The sequence below is a fragment of the Adelges cooleyi genome, unplaced genomic scaffold, assembly GCF_023614345.1.
Source record: "Adelges cooleyi isolate 19-005CV unplaced genomic scaffold, UGA_ACOO_1.1 ACOO_flye_CR_arks_rails_tigmint_CR_PRNA_1, whole genome shotgun sequence".
In the NCBI taxonomy this organism is placed as follows: domain Eukaryota; kingdom Metazoa; phylum Arthropoda; class Insecta; order Hemiptera; family Adelgidae; genus Adelges; species Adelges cooleyi.
The window spans coordinates 2,255,482-2,276,076 of record NW_026095751.1 but is presented as its reverse complement, the minus strand read 5'-3'; the positions used below and the strand labels follow the sequence as shown (position 1 = coordinate 2,276,076).

Sequence of the window (20,595 nt, the reverse complement as noted above, 5' to 3'; positions counted from 1 at the left end):
CTAGAACATTTTTAAAAATAAAGTGCCAGGAAAAATAAACTAAATATTATGTATTTTGTTCCAAAAAAAATTAAAAATTGGTTAAATTTAGTTATACTGTGCACAGCGTTATTAAAAATAAACGGAACAATTATTGTTTATTTAAACAAGACATTGTGAGAATTTTTTATCTTACATCATAATTTCTGTTTAGTATTATATTATAGCATGCTTCTTAGCGGTTAACGGCACACCAAAGCGATGACCTCGAAACGATATAATATATAAATATATAATATACTATTATATTCGCTTGCACCGTCAACGTAAACGCAGTAAAGCGGTATATTGGTATAGAAACGACAGGATAATTTATTCTTTTGAGTAAAAGACCTTTCGGTTTTATCGGAGAGCCCCTACCACTTGCCCACTTGCCTTTTAAAACAATCGTCGGCGGCCTGGTGTAGGCAGGGTTAAGACACCGGAAGATCACAAAAACCGCGATACCGTTATATACAATACTATATACTACATAATAACAATATGGGCGTTGTACAATAATGAATTTAAAAAATATGACATGGCGGTTCGGTGGAAAGAAAATTATACCAAGCGAAATCATACCTAAGAAGTAATTTATTGGGCCGAACATTTAATGAATTTAACAAATAATGATAAACTATTTTATAGCTCTCGAAACGCAAAGCAATATTAAATGCTCGTTGGAAAACGACTTGATAATAATACAGATGTGTAATAATAATTTTGCCAGAAAAAAATACAGTTGGGTTGATCAACTTAAAAACATATTGCATATTATGTTTTTTACAGATTCTATGCAATTTAACAAAAAACGCAATGGTATAAAATTTGACTAAGCTTAGAAAAACAACAACGAAGAAGCCTAATAAATACGTTATATTTATGCTTCGCCGTAGGTAACATTCGCATATTGTTAAAATAAAAATAAATGTGGTCCAAACAAATACCAAAAAAAAAAACAATTGTTTCTCATAAGTAATGCCACACACTACACGTACGTTTATTGTAAACCGTTTAACGGGAAAATTTTCGGAAAACCAATACATTAACATATGATTAAAATATGTGCAGTGAATTGTTGAAATAATTTTATTTTGCAGAAATATGGTGAGCTGCCAGAAGGAAATCATTTTGGGCTTAGTGCTGTCGTTTTGTCAATCGGTGCGATTCTTGGAAACCGGTTACGTGTATGACACAAAAGAATACATCACAAAAGATTGTCTCCACAAAGATTTGAAATGCGCATTCCTCTTCAGTACGTTGACATACATGCGGATAGTTCAGATTTTAATTGGCCCCGAGTACAATATGCCAATAGAACCGATGTCTGGCTACATAAGTAATTACAGTTCCATTGTTAAACAACAAATTGCTTCGCTGTTCAGTCTTAACGAAAAACGTGTGGGATCGTTGTGGCTAGTGAATTTGTACATTAACATATTACCTACAATGTCCAGACATACGACATACATAGGTAGAGTACCAGCAGACCATTGGAAAATTGTGGCCACGCACAAGTACGTCATTGAAAAACTGCGCAAAGACCTGACCCGATGCCGCAAAGATAACGCCTACGATAACTTCGATGGTTTGATCCAATCGATTCCTGATAAACCGACGCAAAACGATATTTTACATGTTGTATACGATACCCAACAAGCCGCCGAAACGCTGCTGAACAAAAACAAAGAATGTGCGACGTGGCCTGACGCAAAGTTTGTCGAGGCATTCACGGAGGCATTGAATGCAAGAAGACTTTTCTTAAACAGTTTGGGTTCGAGAACAATTCTCATTAGAGATTTGATGACCGTGTTCAACGTGCAAGTGGGCTGGTCCGACATGCCTGCACTAATGAGAAATGCACTGTTCGGGGCGCGCACACTGGACTGGGAAACCGACAACCTTGTAAGTATAAAATCTTACTACGAGTTGACGTTTTCGTTTCTGAAAATCATCATGTTCCGGCTGACGCTGAAACATTTGACGTATCTACAACACTATGCAGACTATCCAAAATACTATGTGCATTACGCGCAAGAATGGCATGTCTTGGTAAAAGAATTTGGTGAATTGTTGAAATTGACTGATGACCTACACGTCAGGGGTTTGCTTACATCCATCAGTAATCTCTGCAACGGAACACAGAAAATTGACAGTGTGATTAGCTATGTATTAGTGATAGCGCATTCGCTTTGTCTACCTTTGGGGTGTAAGAGCGCCGTAGAACCATTCTATGTGGACAATAAAGAATTTCAGATACCCTATGAAACTCAGTTGCAAAATGTTATGGTACGTTTGGGAAGGGTTACGACTAGCCGTGTACCGATCGAGTACAACAGTTTGGAGAACACTAGAATATTTTTGTTTTATCTCAGTACGGTGTTCATCAATGTCGACTTCAGTCTCATTCAGTTACTCATAGAATATATTGATGAAATCCAATTGGAAAACCAAATGGTGAGGCTCGAAAATTTTCAGCCCATTTCGTCGGATTTCGACTACTTATAAAATAAATTGGCACTAATCGGTAACTATAATAACATATGTAATACAGTATTGTTAGAATAACCCATCTGTATGTCATGTCACAACTGCAAATTTGAATAAAATATTATTAAGATTTGAATACTTTTTTGTTAAAAATGAATTTGAAGATACATAGGTAAAATATATAGACGTTAACTGTAATCTTTTGCATATTCAGTGCACTGTTTTATGTTGCTTAACACTTAAAAGGTTATTGAAAATTGTTCGGTGATTACGGTCATTTGCGTTAAAAATTTAAAAAAAATTTAAATATTTGCCTCTTAAAAAGAAACTGACTGTTTCATAGTAAAATCATAGCTTCAAAATAGAATCCAATTGTTTTAAAAAGGTTTTATTGAGTTAACTGCAACAATTGCTCTTTATGACTAGGAATTTTTTTTTTTTTTTAGTACTGCGCCAATTTGTATGATGCACATTCTCTCTTTCGTTTTAGGTGTCAGTTTAATTTTTCATCCTTGGTTTTTACCGTTATACACTAGTAACTCTTTACAACCTGAACGACCTAACTGTTTTTCATTCCATCTGATCTTATCTCTCACTTTACACCGTACTGCTTCGCGCCAACCTCGACCACTAAATTTTTTTTCCAACGCCTCATACTGGCGCTGCCAAATAATCCCGTTATCAATTGCACACATTCGTTCAACAGCTCCTCCGTAAAATAACAACTATAGCACAACACAAATGAAACTCCAAGTCGAAATCATTGGCCCATTTTCGGCCCAACAAAACACGGCTGTACAACGTGCACAACACACAGTTTCTGTATTTTCCATAGTTTTACATGAAAATGATTTTTCTAAAGTATACCGGGTCACCAACTTAACTCCGTTCTTATTACTTGAAACTTGGAACAGCTGTTGTCAATGAAATGAATAAAATTCAAAATTAAATCGCCATAATGATATTGTTTAAAGCTTTTATTCAGCTGAAATGGTATCCGAATGTAGGTGACTATGTCCTAACGTTGTAACACCACTTAGCTATTGTTATCAGAGTTCATAAAATACATATATTTCAGTATCAATGGGGGAGGGGGGATGGACTACACGTTCATAGATCAGTTTCCAAATTTTAAACTACTATGATAAACTATGACAATAATTCAAATCATCTTGTTAATATATATATATATATATATATATATATATATATATGATTTCATTCAAGTCTATGTCTTCTACGAATTTTTTATTTGTTTTGCACAATATAAAAAAAAATATTCACCTGTTTATTGTGTATGTTATATTACTGCCTAGTGAGCATCAGCTACAGTCGTATCAGTTGGGTATTGATGTTCTACGAGAACCGGCCGTTTAAAAGAAGGTTGTTGTTTTTTTTTCTGTCCTCGACATGAAAAATATGTCTTTTGGCTATGGCAAGGAATTGGCAGTGTTAGTGTACATTGCATAGGACCAAAAGAGCCATAGGACATATGCGTAACCTAACGTCGTTCCTTCGAGGGAAATATGTTTTATTTTTATCAAAATAACAGTATTTGCTTAAGATATTGATAAAAAATCCACGTGCGCCCGAAAAATACATTTCAAACGGAATGGTAAGCGGTTGCCTGCCTATTACTTTACTGGCAGTATGGCATAGGTAGGTACGGTATTATTTTTTTTTTAAATGTTATGTAACATAACAAAAAAACGCAGAAATATAAAATTTGACTAAACTTAGGTAAACAACAACAAAAAAAGCCTAATAAAAACATTTTATAGAGGCTATACGTAAAGTTTGTATATAATAAAAATTAAAAAATGTGGTCTAAACAAATATCAAATAAACAATTGTTTCTCAGAAATTATGCCACACAAAACATAACGTTTGTTGTAAACCGTGTAATGGCTGCATTTTCGGAAAATCAATACATTATCATAAGATTAAATTACTTGTGGTGAATAGTTCCAAAAATTCTAATTTTATCGGTCACAGCATTTTGCAGAAAAAAATGACGAGCTGGCAGAAGGAAATAGTTTTGTGCTTAGTGCTGTCGTTTTGCCAACCGGCGCGATTATTGGAAACCGGTTACGGGTATGACACAAAAGAATACATTACAAAAGATTGTCTCCATAAAGATTTGATATGTGCATACCTGTACAGCGGGTCGACACACATAAGGATAGTTCAGATATTAATTGGCCCCAATCACAATATTCCATTAAGACTAACGGCCAGCTACTTATGTAGTTACAGTCCCACTGTAAGACAACAGATTGCTTTGCTGTACAGTCTAAACGAAAAGCGTGTGGGATCGTTGTGGCTAGTGAATATGTACATTAACATAATACCTACTCTGGCCAGACATACGGAGGATGTGCGGACAGACTATCGGAAAATTAAGGCCACACATAAGTACGTCGTTGGAAAACTGCGAAAAGAACTGACCCGATGCCGAGAAGGTAACTCCTACGATAAATTCGACGGTTTGATAAAATCAAATCCTATTAATCCGACACAAAAAGACCTGTTACTTATGCTATCCGAAAACCATCGCGCGGCCAGAACGCTGCTGAAAAAAAACAAAAAATATGCTACGTGGCGTGACGCACAGTTTGTCGAGGCGGCCATGGAGACTTTGAAATCTAAAAGAATTTTTATGGGCAACTTGGGTTCGAGAGCAAATGTCATTAGAGATTTAATGACCGTGTTCAACGTGCAAGTGGGCTGGTCCGACATGACCGACCTAATGGAAAATGCACTGTTCGAAGCGCGCACACTGGACTGGGAAACCGACAACCTTGTAAGTATAAAATCTTACTACGAGTTGACTTTTTCGTTTCTGAAAATCATCATGTTCCGGCTGACGCTAAAACACTTGGCGTATCTACAACACTATGCAGACTATCCGAATACTATGTGCATTACGCGCAAGAATGGCATGTCTTAGTACAAGAATTTGGTGGATTGTTGAAATTGACTGATGACCTACACGTCAGGGGCTTGCTTACATCCATCAGTAATCTCTGCAACGGAACACAGAAAATTGACAGTGTGCTTAGCTATGTATTAGTGATAGCGCATTCGCTTTGCCTGCCTCTGGGGTGTAAGAGCGCCTTAGAACCATTCTATGTGGATAATAAAGAATTTCAGATACCCTATGAAACTCCGTTGCAAAATGTTATGGTACGTTTGGAAAGCGTTACAACTAGCCGTGTACCGATCGAGTACAACAGTTTGGAGAACACTAGAATATTTTTGTTTTATCTCAGTACGGTGTTCATCAATGTCGACTTTAGTTTTATTCACTTACTCATAGGATATATCGATGAAATTAAATATGAAAACGAAAAGGAGAGGTTCGACAATTCTCATCCCGTTTCGTCGGATTTCGACTACTTATAAAATAAATTGGTAACTAGGTTTTATGTAAAACAATAATGTTAGAATAACCCATCTGTACGTCATGTCATCACTGCGAATTTTAATAAAATAACAATAAGATTTTAATTTTGTTTTCTACTATTTATATGTTTTGTTAAAAAATCATTTGTGGATATAATGGTAAAATATATAAATGTTATTTGTAATTTTTTGTATACTTAGTACATTGCTAAGGTCACAAAAAAAACAAAATTGCCAACAGACCTCATAAAGAGAAATTGCCTGTGTTAAAATAAATCATAACTTTATATCGAATGCAATTTCTTTTTAAAACGGCTTTATTGTGTTATATGGTTTTTGTGTTCTTTCAATTGACTGCAACTATTGCTCCTTATGACTAGGTTTGTTTTTAATTTTTTAGAATCCAAAAGCGCCAAAGGACATGTTCATAACCCGATGTCGTTTCTTCGAGGGAAATATGTTTTATTTTTGTCAAAATAACTGTATTTACTTAGGATATTGATAATAAAAGCCACGTGCGCCCGAAAAATACATTTCAAACTGAACGGTTAGCGGTTGCCAGTCCGTTACTTTTACTGGCGGTATGGTCTCTCTGTCTTGTGTATTGGTTTATTTCACATAAAATGGTGTACTTAAGATCGACGGGTTGGTGTAAGGTACGATGGCTGTCTTTTTCGTGTACAGGGTGATTCATTAAGGACAAGACGCTCGTGTTGTCTTAAAAAATGATGACGTTATATTGTAGTTTTCATTTTTGAAAACACTCTAGTTTATGTTATTTCAGAAAATTCATAGAGTTACCAAGTATTTTCATTTTTCAGAACTCTTTGAACTTTTGAAAATGGCAACGTATATTATGTTCAACTAAATTTTTAAACCAAAAACAATTTGCTGAACATTTTCACTTATCGACGATCAGTCTTGTTTTTGGTAATCACATTTAAAATGCAATTACTTTAACAGTAGTTGGTCAAATCTGGCTTTCGGCCGGTCAATATTTTCAGCAATTTTTTCTCAATTTAAAACGTTAGTAAAATATTTACACTATCGTTTAGGCTTGAAAAGTTGATAAAGCAATAACATAGACAAAAAAATACAAACTACAGGCTCCTGGAATAATTATTCCAAGAGGAAACGATGGTCTTGTATTCTCAACGAAACACCCTGTACGACTTAACTGCCGTTTCGGTATACTTACGTATGGCACCATTTGTTTGGTCTCCCTGTAAAACGGGTCTGAGAATTGCCACGTGAACATTATTCCCAAGTCGATGCACAGCAGTATGCCCACCATGAGGAATAGCTGAGTGTCCTTAACGATCTGTAATGTAACGATAAACGTTATGGTATAGGATGATGAACACAAAAATAAATAAATAATGATTTTAGTAACAACAATAACCAAAAAACCTACATAAAAAAAATAAAAATGAATATCAAAACAAAAAAAGGGTTATATTTCGTCTTTTAATTAAAAAAAAAAAAGGGATATTTTTAAAGCCGTTTTATGGTTGTTTCCCGAATGATTATACTTGTGTAATTGCTATTTGTATTAACGGTATAATTTGAACTTTATAAAAACACAATAATTATTTTTATTGTCGTTGTGTGGGATAATATGGTGTTTTTTTTTTAATACATATTACAATAGCTATAGCTTTATTAATGTTCAGTTCGGTCGGTTACATATAGAAATAATGCAACGTTGCTTTACATAAAACTCGTTTATGTTAAGGTAATTTTTTTCAACACAAATTAAATTTGATAAATACAAATAAAAAAAAATAAATATGTAAGTTAAATGTTTTTCCTATAGAAATAACTAGTAATTATCATACAATTTGCTTAATATGTTTACTTACTAGTGTTGGAAATCCAAAAATTCGGATTAAAAAAAAAAAAAAAGCTATTTAAACCACTTAGAAATTTAAATAAGTATTAAATATTCCTGCAGTATAAAGCGGTGTACCTAAGTAAATTATTTTTGTTGAAAATGTAAAAATAAAATAAAACACAGCACAAATAAATTGCTTTGGGATTTCGGATTTGTTGAAATCCGAAAATCCGAAAGCAATTTACTGTCAAAGTTAAGAGTTTATTTTGAAGTTTTATTCAAATTGTTTTGCTTAGGTACACAGCTTTATAATGTAATAATATTTATACGATTTTTAAGTGACTTAAAGTTTTTTTATTTTTAATGCGGATTTTCAGATTCCCATCACTAACAACTACATTATAGATGTAATGTTAAATTTCTCATAACAAGTAACACTCAATTATAATATTAATTATATCGTAGTGAAAAATGTTATTATCACAATAAAATAATAAGGATTTTTTTCTCCTAAAATATCAAAAATTGCAGAATTAATACAGTTATGCGTTTGGTTATTGATGACAAAGATTTTAAGGAGTTGAGATACACCTGAATATACTTCTGCAATTATGAAACATAGAATATGTTTCGACGGCTATTTCCCTTATCTCATACTTCTTATCAGTTTATCCACCTTATCAATAAATATCCTTATCACTTTTATTTTTCTTATCACCTTCTCATTACTCCTTATCCCTTTTCCTTGTTCTTTCTTCTAAAAAATGTCGTTTTGACTTGAGCTTCTAATAATTTATATCATACAGGCTGTCGTTTGAACTAACCCCATCAAAACTTATAACTTTATTGCCTAATATAGTTCGGTTGAACCTGAATCGATTAATAAGCTGTAGGCTGTCCAACGTGAAGTGTAAAGCTTGTAATTAAAAATATCGAACAGATTTCAATTTTTAATCGTTTAATCATGGTAAAGTTAGAAAAACAATTATAACTTAATGTTGAGTTTCAAAGCGCTTGGCGTTTGAACTTATTTGACATCTCGTCGGCCGCGTTAATAGCATACAATATTATTAATTTCCATTGCAGAATCGACTTGCAAACTATGCAAACTATCAGACTAAAATGTAAACACATTAAACGCCGTTGACGTACTAAGGAAATCGCTTTAAGTTGTCATGAATAAAAAAACGGCACGATTAAGTAAGTAGTCGATTTGCAATTTAAACTAAAACCAACGACCCGGAGAGACGATTATTTCTCAAAACGTTTTCGACGACATCTCGCAAAGAAATACCAACGAAAAGCGTTTTGTAGTTTCTTATGGGGACTGTTTGGAAAGAACTCCTTTGTTATGAGAGCAAAGATTACATTTACATAATAGGCAAACGTTAATAAGGGACCTTTGGTAAATTGTAGCATTTCAAATAACAAAGCAAGTCGGGCATTACCTTTTTGTTGATGGTGATGTCGGTGAATATGGAATGGACCCTCCAGGTTTTGGAGAACATGGCGCCGAAAGCCAGTGAGAACCCGGCCATCAGCAACCACGCCCTGGCCGCGCATATGTAAGGAAACATATTAATACTTGTCATTCTGCTGTTGAGACCCAAAAATATGACACTGCTGTACGTCAACATGGCACCGATTATGATCAGGTTGTTCAAGTGTGGACTCGACATCTTTATGTACCTGCAATGGCAAAACTATCGATCAGAGTTTGGCAAAATTCAATTAAGCAGCTAATAATACCTATAAAAATTCAAATAGCAGCTTAATTTAAATAAAACAAATAATTTTCCATTCGATATGAGTTCATAAAATATATCACTGTTCTGCAAATAACCTAACCGGAAAAAACCTTCAATTAATCTAAATAGAATTCATTAGGTTGCCAAGTACGTAGCAAGTAGTAGAAGAATAAGTAGCATGACTTCTTTTATTGATATGAGCTGTAAATAAGCTGTCATAGCTTTAACTCGAGTAAGATAAGTAACTACAAAATTTTGTTGTTTTCCCAGCAGTTAATGAAAATTATAGATAACCTTTATCAAGTATATCAATATATTATCTACAACTTTTTATAGTATCTTTACCATAAGTAATTTTAATATAATCAATAAGATAAAAACTGCAATTTACAGTAAATATTTTTTTCCAAAATAACAATTGGAACTGAACTAAACGTGAAGCAAATAAAAATCCAAACACTGAATTTCTTGATCGTATAAAAACTGGAGGAAAATATCGTTTACCGTCGCATCGACGACACGTGTACTAAACAAAATGTATTCTTTAAAGCAACGAGTGGGAGAGCCAAGAAAAATCCGTATTACAAAGCGATTTGCTTATTCAAATTTGTCGGAACTCCAATAATATCTTATTTGGGCAACATAGTAATATTGAAACTTTATATTTTTCTAGACGGCGTTCACGTCATGAACAATATTAAACTTATTAGATTATATGAAAAAAATATATACACAAATAAACCGAGAATGGGTTTTATAGAAAGTGTTTTTCTAACCCTTAACCGACAATGATAGTTGTTATTTGTAGAAAGTTCAACTCTTTAATAATATATTGTGGTTGCAATTTAAATGGCTATGACACTAACGCATCTAGGAAAATTTAGTCGATTGGGAAGACCCCAAAGACAAACCTTTGAACAGCCACTGAACTAACTAGGTTGGAGTATACAGCCAAGTGGATCATATACTCCAATTGTGGTGTCTCTCACCGACAAAGGTTTGTTTTTAATAAAACATTATCACTCTGGTTGTATAAGTGGACTTTGCATTTTGTACAGATGTCTTACTTTTGATCTCTATACTTGATGTTGACAATGAGGAACGCCGTGGCTATGACGATGCCTACCACAGCGGCCACGGCTAATCCTATGTACACCGCCATGTTGACGTGAGAGTCTTCGTATATGGTAAGCGTGCGGTCTTTGGGAGGACCTTTGCCACCGGCTTTCCATCGGACTTCTTCTCCCACACTCAAGTCCAACGTGCCCGTCACGCCGTTATACTCGCCTATCTTCACCTCCTTGTCACCTGTGTAAAGAAAAAACATAAATACGCATAATACAGATGAAAAAAATGAAAAAAATAATCCTCCTGTATTTCCTATAAGTTTACTATCTAATAACCTCAGATCAGTATGACCGAACAATGAAATAAATAATCCTGGACAAAGAAATGTTATCAAATATCACTGTAATGTTATCAGTATTTCTTATCAGTTAACGTTATTATTGTAAATAGTGTGTACAATACTTTCGACACTATAATAATTTAGCCCTACCGCATTGAGTTTGGGAACAAAATAATCCTCCTGTTAAACAGCGTGGTCTAAGAAATATTATCAATCATCAATGTACAGCTGTTATCACTATCAATAATCGTTAATCAACAAGTATTTCTTATCAGTTACGTTATTATTGCAATAATCTGTGCAATATTTTCGGCATTATTATTTGGCCCTACTCCATTAAGAGTAAACCAATCAATTAGCGCTATTCGAAAATCTATTGTTGTCTTACAATGAAGTGCCCTATCCGATTTTATCTAATCTGTGGTAGTAATCTCTTTCGCTGATCTCTTGGAAGCTGCCTCTTATCACTAATCACTCATTTCTTATCAGGAATCATGATTAGCTGTGTCTTATCAGAATCCGTCACTGGCTGGATTTCATTATCACAGACGTTAAAAATTGATAGACTGATTTATCAATTTATCTAACTGTCTGGTACCTTAATGGGAATTCCGATTTTTCGTGATGCCGTTAGGGTATTACGCGTTATGGTATTTATTTTATAAAGTATTGTAGTATTTAAAAGGCCGCATATTCTACCAAAATATGTATTATGTTAATTAATTATGTTAATAGTAATAATTTTGAAACAATATACGGCCCGTACTGCGTTATAATAATCAATACCTAACCGTTTCCGTGTGTTTTTTTAATCGCGTGCCTACTGCCCGTATACGAGTCGGTCGTTAAAAGTAAAACGGCGATATTATACAGTTTTATTGTTTTCGAAAAAACCATTTAATTTCGCAACGATGGGGTTTGGTTTTAGAACTCACATCGAAATTCAGTTTGGATATTTTGAATACTTTCCCACGTCTACAAATGCTAAACAACGATAACGATAAATTTAGCTTTAAAAAACACAAGGATCGTTTTGATAAATCAGCTATAATACTCAAACGATAAACGTGGAAAGCATTCCTTGAACTGCAATGCGTTGTTTTTGTTATCTATAATTGTCTGATTAAGTCTGTAAAAAGTGAAATATGGCGTTTTTCCAATGTAATTCAGGGAGATTATTTTTGTGTACATTAAATCAATAAAGTAACAGCGCTGTTGTATTTAGGGGAACTTTATAAGTTCTCACCTCGACATTAGTTTTTTTTGGCTTTGAAATGGATCCCTTCTACGATGGAATTTTCTATTAGCGGTTCTCTGTTCGTGACGTTAACCTGTATGGGAATGGCCGCTCAACAACGTTATTGTATCATTTTTTTTTTGTTTTTAAAACGACAAGAGTAAGACCGTTTCTCCCCTCGCTTTCGTTATTGTTATTATTATCATCTTATTTTTTTTCATCGCCGTCGTTAAATTATTGTGTCATGGTTATTTACGTTTAACGGTGCGCTGTAAAAATAAATAAATAAGTAAAAACAAACGGGATACAAATCGCCAGAGCCCCGTCAGGTGAGCAACAGTGTTCAAAGACCGGAAACCGTGGGAGTGGAGGAATGAAGTTGACGAATACGGTCGTAACCGGAAGTATAATAGCAGCAGCAGCAGCAGATAAAAAATGTATACAATATTGTGTATAATTATATTCAACAAAATATCGTCACGAGTCTCACAGCGATTGTTTTTTTATTATTGTTATTATTTTTTTTATGTACCTACTTCACGTTTTCGGTGTTTGATTCAAACATTTCCTTCGGTAGTCAAAGATAAAGCCTACAATCAGATAACATGGTCAGCGGTTGACTGCACCCTTAGCCGTCTGACCTACAGACCTATTAGGCCTATGGAATAATAAATAGGGTGTCCCAAAAAGAATGATGGGGTTTCAAACGGCTGTAGGTTGTGAAGTATTGGACCTACAGCGCTCTGGTAGGGCTTGAATGAAAGAGGGAGTATTCCCTCGAAAGTAATTATAATTATAATTTATTAACGAAAAACTTTGAAGATTAAATGAGTATTTTCAATGTCCAGGGCATAAAATATAAATACAGTATTTTATTTATATAATTTTTATTTGACAAATTTTAATTAATTACAAACAACATTATTCGAATAATATTTTTAGTGGATTATCAGCTGAATAATTTTGCATTCTAAAGATTATTAAAAATACTAAGCCAAAAACGTTCCTAGCTTGGTATGGTATAATATATAGTTGGATTTTTGGTGACTGATTAGCAAAATAAATGTGTCCTTTGTTCAACGACCAAACGCGGTTCGTACAGAGGTGTGAAATGTGGCGATAGGCTGCTACCGCTTTTGAAACAACAACAATAGGGTTGGGTGCTAGCCGGAAAGCCAAGATAAATTTCGCAGGCATGTATTTGACTATTTTATTATGATAACAAATTGTGAACAAATATTATAGTACATGCTGTGTGCCCTGTTGACGTCGCTCATGGTTCGCGTTAAAACTGTGTTACAGAATTACTACAGTCGACAAACAAACACTGAAAGTACTAAAAAAGATAAGGACCAACAATAGCGCAGCCCGAACAACGTGGACGTGCAATGGCTTGGTATGATAACACACCGACGCCGTTGCTACAACAGAATACCTACAACTAATTTCGGATGCAAGACCGGCGTGCTGTTAAATTGCATACAAGGAACGCCCAGATTAAAAAAAACCATCTTCCCTACCTTTGTCACACACAAGTTGAGTGTCGAGAGTGTGCAAATTGTAATCGTTATGACGTAGCGGCTCGTAGTTGAATAGTTATTATAGTTTGCATTAGGATAAAGCGAAAAGCGAACAAACAACAAAATTTACCAAACGGATAAAACCAAAAAATGGATGTTATTTGGAGAGTTCTGGTACTGATATAGAGGTTGAATAGTATTAAAAAATGTCTATAAAAATAAATTCATTATTTATAACTCAGTATTTAAAATATTAAGAGTTAATTCATAACAGATAAGAGATTAGAGGTTAGTGATAAGAGATAAAGACAAATGATAAGTGATAAGCGATAAACCATAAGCGTATTTTCACGGAGGTGCCGAAAGGAGACGGTTTGCTGATAAATCGATTTGGTGATGTTTTAATGTCAAAACTTTTTTACCGTTTAATAAAATATTTGCTCCTATCAGTAAACAGCTTTACCAGCAATTTGGAATGTTTGGTACCTATTACAAAGCTAAGTCATTTTGGCAGTGATCACATAATCCTTATCAATCTAAACATTTTCAGCTCATATCAGTTAACAGAAAAGCGATAAGTGATAAGAGATAACATGTTCACTGTTCAATGTTTTTTCAAAATTATTAAAACCAATAAAGTGTCAGTGTTAACTGAACTGAAGAAATATAATAATGTATCAAAGTAATAATTAAAACATGATAAAAAATGACCGTGACCGATTGAATACATAAACAGTCGATTGGAAAATCTCCAATAAAAGAAATGTGCTCTACCAGTATAATGTATTATTATAAAGTTTAGTTAAATGATGTGCACAAAACCAAGTAAGTTTGTTGAACCCTGAATCCCCTACCTCCCCCCTACCACGGTGTCTAAACAGCTATATTGGCATATATTATTGACATTAAATATTCTACTCGGTTTTGGGTCACGGGGGGGTCTAAAATATTCATAATAATATAGAATTATATTTCAACCCGAACAACTGGATTTCCTTGAAACCATAACCGATAATACAACTTTAATAATGATATACATATTATAAAATATAATATATTGTTTTTTTTCAACACGTTTAAGTCGTTCATAGAAATAATTTAAACATAAAGTTCAAAAAAGTCGTCTCTGCTTACAGTCCAATTTGAGAAATATACGATTGAGTAAAAAAGGGGTTTTTTTTTAATTAAATCTATTCACGTGAGTTGTTTCAACATCGAGTTGGGATTTTTAAAAATAATAAACGGTTCAATTAAAACATTTTTGGTTGCCTCGAATAATACATTATACGACTGTTAAAGTTATTACTCATTTCTATAATTTATGAATAGGAAAAATCATTTGTATGAGAATCATAAAGAATACATTTTTTTTAGAGAAATGGAAATCCAACACCGCCAAATGACATGACCCTTGTTCGTAATTTTTTTTTTTTTGCCTTAAAGCAATTTGTACCAAATAGAAGGCATTTTGTGTACAATTTATCATCAACGTCGTTAATAAATTTAAGTAAACCAAAATAAATTCAATTTCAAAGGCCATTACTCATTTTTTATGGAATATAAAATGATACAACGTCAATCGATAAAATTAGACATTATTAAATAGTTCTGTCCGACTGTCATAGTGTTTCAAACCTCCAGTCGAACAATGTTGGTGAAACGCAAAGCTATTCGACGATGGATGAATTGCTCCACTAGCAATTTCACAAAATATCCTTCCTGGTGATGTTATAGACCGTGTAATAATACTGGTATAGGCAGTACACTGTGAAATTATTGTTTCTCTAAGCCATAACCCGAACAGCAAAGCGGCGTACGATTTACCGACTGTCTGGGGTTAAATTGAATGGGTTCCACCGGGATTATGTGGAATGTCGAATAACCTAAAGTTTTGGAAAGCCTAAGGTGGTATGGTCGAAAGGGTGGTGGTCGGGTGAAAAGAGACCGTCGGCGAACGTGGGTATTATAGTCTTTAGAAGATAAAAAAGGGTCAAAGGCGACTTTCATTAGCAGGTTTTCATTCTTATAAAGATTGTAATAATGATAATAATTGCTGCCGCACGAACTGAGATTCGAAATGCAATAATAAAGTATATTAATAACAGTTATTTCATGGCGACAATCGCTCAGCTCCAAGTCAAATAGTATTGCCACAGAATAAACACAAAAGAAACTGTACGATTTTAACGTGGACTCATATGGGACGACATGAAATTCTTGTCTGACATCTTGAAAAACATGGACAGTGCTGGCAGGTGCAGGGAAATTCTTGTTTTTCGTTCATTCTGGCTAAACTGTTCACCCGAGAAAAGGCGGGAAATGGCAATGCTTTAAGCAAACAATTGATTTTATTGCGAATCAGCCATATTCAAAATCATCTCGTCATTTTCAGCCAAATCGTATATTATTTAAACATGAAATAGTTTTGTCTTATCAGCTAACTGTCACCATTTTTATCATATTATCTGTTATCAGCATATTATCTGTATATCCTTATCAATTCCATTGTTATCACTCGTCGAGTAATATCACAGAACAAGCAGACAAGGAACTATACTGTTTTTACATACATTTTTAGTACTTTATAAATTAAATTATAAATACTTAATGATGGACATTTTTGTGCTGATTTATAATTTTTTTTTAAAATTCAAACAAATTATGCACCGTATACCGTACCGTTACCGGTATGGTGTTATAAACAATTACAAGAAGACCAAAGTTTCTTCATAGCCTTTATAGTGTAATATATTCATATTATAATATTATCAAAACATCCATACACATAACCACGAATGTCATTAAAACGGTTTGGCCGACTCACACGGGCGCATTGCATAATTTAACTATTCATTGTTAAATTGAAATTAGCTTTTATTTAAATTAGAATTTATGGCAGAGCCACGTTTTCGTTTAATTCCGTTTTGAAAGAAAAAAAAATGTAAAATCTTATTAACTTTTATTAAGCAAGAGCTGGACGCTGCCATTAAGAACGCAAAAACTACAAGCTGCAGGCTGCTTTTTTAATTTATAAATTCTTATTTAAAACCGTTCTTAAATATTGAAATCATAACGTTTACTGCTGCAATGCCATGTGACTGATAAATCTTAAAAGCCGTATTGTATTTACATAATAATATAAATGTTAGATAGTCGTTATGTTGGCCGGGCAAAAGTTTAAGCACGTGTCTGTACGTGGCGCATTAGAGATAACACTCCTTCGAGACGAAGGATATTATGCGAATATATTATACAACAACTGTATGACCTATTAATTTAAATTAAATACATTCGTGGGTATAGTACGAGAAATACCGAGATTATATCACCGTCTGTTTGCTAAAGTTTAGCTGGATATTAGAATAACTGACGGTTCACAAGTTTGATACTTGTTTTGTTTTTGGATAGATCACTTCGGTTTATGTTTAGCCAGTAATGAGTGAATTAAACTCTGGTCGAAATTAGGAGCTTTTCATTGAGAAATTAAAAAAAATCTGAAGCTGAATAGACTAAATTAAAGTTACCACCATTGATAAAGTCTATTATTCGAATGTTGCTTTGTGGAGGACACTGTCATTCGACAACCCTACTGTCGTTATGTATTTTAACCGCCTTTTGTTATGACTGTAGCCGTTTTTAATTTTATATCTGACGCAGTCAATATTTCAAACAAAAACAACAACAATACAATGAAATTTGACAGATTTTGTGTGCTCTTTTTTTAGTTTTCACAATCTGCAGTACTGTGGAAAATGGCCAAACGGTTTTGATTTCCTTCCCGCGAAGCTTTTCAAACAATAATAATTGGTTATTTGTGTCACATTTACCGGATATTATCGATAGTTTGTAATTCGATCACGTTTACTTTTTCTATTCATTTCCCGGATACGTTATATCCGGTCTCCCGTTGCGTTTCCACTATAATAACGTACACACACCACCATGTGCCGCTTGTGTTTGAGCACGTTAAAATTGAAATCTATAGCCGAAATAATTGTTATTTTTTTTTTACTTTGAAAGAAAAATATTGAATCACGAACGTATCTCACGGCGCCCATAACAAAACTGTAATAGTATTAACAGACAAACCGCGGTCTGGCGGCTTAGCTTACCTTGGAACTGCTTCAGCAGTATGCTGGCCTTTCTCTCGTTGTTGTAAAATCTCACGGGTCCCTGAAAAGTCATACGGAAACCGTTAAAAAAAATAGCACCCTCACCCTGTTTGTGCTGTGTTAACACTCACGGTCACTCCCTCGAAGCTAGTGTCCCGGAGCGCATCCAGGAACAGGTCTTCCCATTCGCGGTCCCTGTACTGGAAGTCGGCAATGGTCCGGTTGAGAGTGCCCTTGTCGTGTGAAGACTGATGCACCTTGCGAGCTACCTCTTGAATGGCCAAGGCGGCAGTCCACACACCGTCGTACGTGTACCCGTGAAATCGCGAATACTCGGCGCCTCTCCTCATGTCGTATTCCTGTTGGTATTCCTTGGACGTCTGCGAATAAACAAAACATGATTGCTCCGTTTAAAATATCAGCTAGACGATGGTTTGGAATATGTCGACAATGGATCCGTGATAAAAAAAAACAGCTGATTACGGATGCTGATAAGAAACAGCTGATAACGGATGCTGATAAGACGCAGCTGGTAGAATATTAGTGATAAGAAATAGCCGACAACGGATGACAAGAGAAAGACGAAAAGAATGCGCTGTGACAAATTTAGGTGACTCTGTCAATCTGTGTTCACCTTGTAAATATTATATCTATTGTGTTTATTGTAACAGATTTCATAAGCAAAAAAAAAATGGTATACTTTTATTCGAATAAAAATTATAATATACATATACATCCTGGTTTATAGGATGTAAATAGGTTAATAGGTAATGATGTTTATAGGTAATGTAAGAAGGAATAATTGGTGGCGCATACGTTTTGAAATGTTACCTATTATTTTCTATGCTCAACAGGTTTGTTTGAAATTCATGCATTGACTAGCAAGCGATATTTTTATTTTTCAAATTATCTATAAAACAACAACGACAATACAAATAGTTGAATACAATAACTAGGCGTTTTATTGCTTGTGTTAAATTATTATATCAATGCGATAACTTGGTAAGATGACGTTATGAATGAAAGTCACTTTAAAACGTTATCTAAATCTACTCAGAAGTTCGACAAGAGGAATGCGGGTAAACCCGTAGAACGATGAAATAATGTATTGTGTGTGCGGGAAACGAAGTAGAATATTAATCTCAAGAGTGTATTTCAGTAGAACGACGGTCAACAAATTTAAAACGTTGAATAATTCAATTACGGTGAAGGGTTCGTGGATAATTGCAGCGGGGAAATATATATTATTTCACTTATGTACACACAGCGTTGGCTGAAATTCCATTAATATTAATAGAAGTTCAATAGTTCAAAACGACCACAATGGAAATACACGATTGGATTTTGAAAATACCGTTTTACCCGGAATGATATTATAACGCGTTTGGTCAATACGTTTCAAGTTTGGTCTCAAATAAGGTATGACGTTAAAATAAATGATAAAATCCGCACAAAAAACAGGTAAAAATACATAAAAAAAAAATAAAAGTATTTTGTACATTTACCAACGCAATTGTAAATAGTTAATTATCAGTCTAAAGGGAAAACGATTTTTTCCAGTATCAAAACAATGGTAAAAGAGTTTTTGATGAGCGAAACACTAAGAGGATAATTTTCTTAGTTTGTGAGTATTTGATAACAAAAAAAAAAATAGAAGAGAGAAGATAAAAGAGTAAGTAAATTGTATAGTATTGTTAAGAAAACAGGAAAACATTTCTTTTTGAATTAACAAAAATAAATAAATTGATGTGCTAAAGTCTAGACGGTTAAAGACAACGCGACAGAGGCTAAAAGCTATACATTGTAAGCTATAAAGTTGATTAATTTTGAGACAAAATGATAAAGATATAGTGTATGTGACGTTGTTAATAAAATCAGTCAGGCATAAGTAAATAAATAGGTCCCAAAAGAATATAATATCAACGCTATCAGTTCTGTGGTCTCAACACGAGGCAACCAGAGACCATAAACACATTATCCATGTACACATACTAGTCATTGAGCTCGAATAACACCATCAATTATTGTTTAGTTTTGCGTTTATTCGCCCCGTGAGGGCTGTGCACATAGCGGTAATTCCAAGGCAACTCTGCACACATGAATTATTATTTCATTCATGCTGCATATTACTTTGTTGCGTATGATACAATTTAGTTTCAACTAGAAATGTCGCCCTTAAGCCAACGGTTCGATTTAGAATTTGTCATACGGTTTAGTTGAAATTGTATTTGAAAGTTTATGCACACAATATTTGTACACCACTCGGCTTGAACAATAGAAAATCAAATAAAGTAAGTATATAAACACTGGCTTGCAAAGAGCAAAGTGAACGGAACACTTTACACGTCTTATATGTTATACCACTTGAAACACGACGGTGTGTCAAATTCAATAAAACCAACATAGTATAAACCGTGTTATAATAGTACACTCGTATCGCTATCGAGTATACGAATGACCCCAAATTAGTATTAAATAAATATTGTAACTATGAACCGACAAACATAATAGCCAGGTCTCGTCTACCTGTCTAATATCAACAATTTTGAGTGCAAGATCAAATGGACAAGACGAAGAAAGAGTAAATACTACAAAAATTAACAAAAACAATATGATTCAGCATACTGAAAAAAGAGAGCGTTGTTGTTTTTTTAAAAAAAAGACAAAACAAATATTTAATGATATAAATTTGAATTATTATTATTTCTTTAGCATAATAACAACAACACTTTTGATCCCTGTCGCTGTTTAAGCCGAAGAGCGCGTTTCAAAGAAAATGTATTTTATGCTAACAATAAAGCCGTTACCCAAACACAAGGC

At 34.0% G+C, this 20,595-nt stretch overlaps 1 protein-coding gene across 2 annotated transcripts in view; it reads right to left on the bottom strand.

Moving 5' to 3' along the window:
- Positions 1-20,595, bottom strand: part of LOC126836412 (gamma-aminobutyric acid type B receptor subunit 2) — a 169,079-nt gene that overhangs the window by 22,697 nt on the left and 125,787 nt on the right. For both annotated transcript variants that reach the window (XM_050569782.1, XM_050569773.1), the window contains 5 exons: positions 17,907-18,155; positions 17,776-17,836; positions 10,566-10,806; positions 9,199-9,439; positions 7,115-7,237 (listed from right to left, as the gene is read on the bottom strand). In XM_050569782.1, the coding sequence (XP_050425739.1) occupies positions 7,115-7,237; positions 9,199-9,439; positions 10,566-10,806; positions 17,776-17,836; positions 17,907-18,155 (915 nt within the window). The remainder of the gene's footprint in view (positions 1-7,114; positions 7,238-9,198; positions 9,440-10,565; positions 10,807-17,775; positions 17,837-17,906; positions 18,156-20,595) is intronic.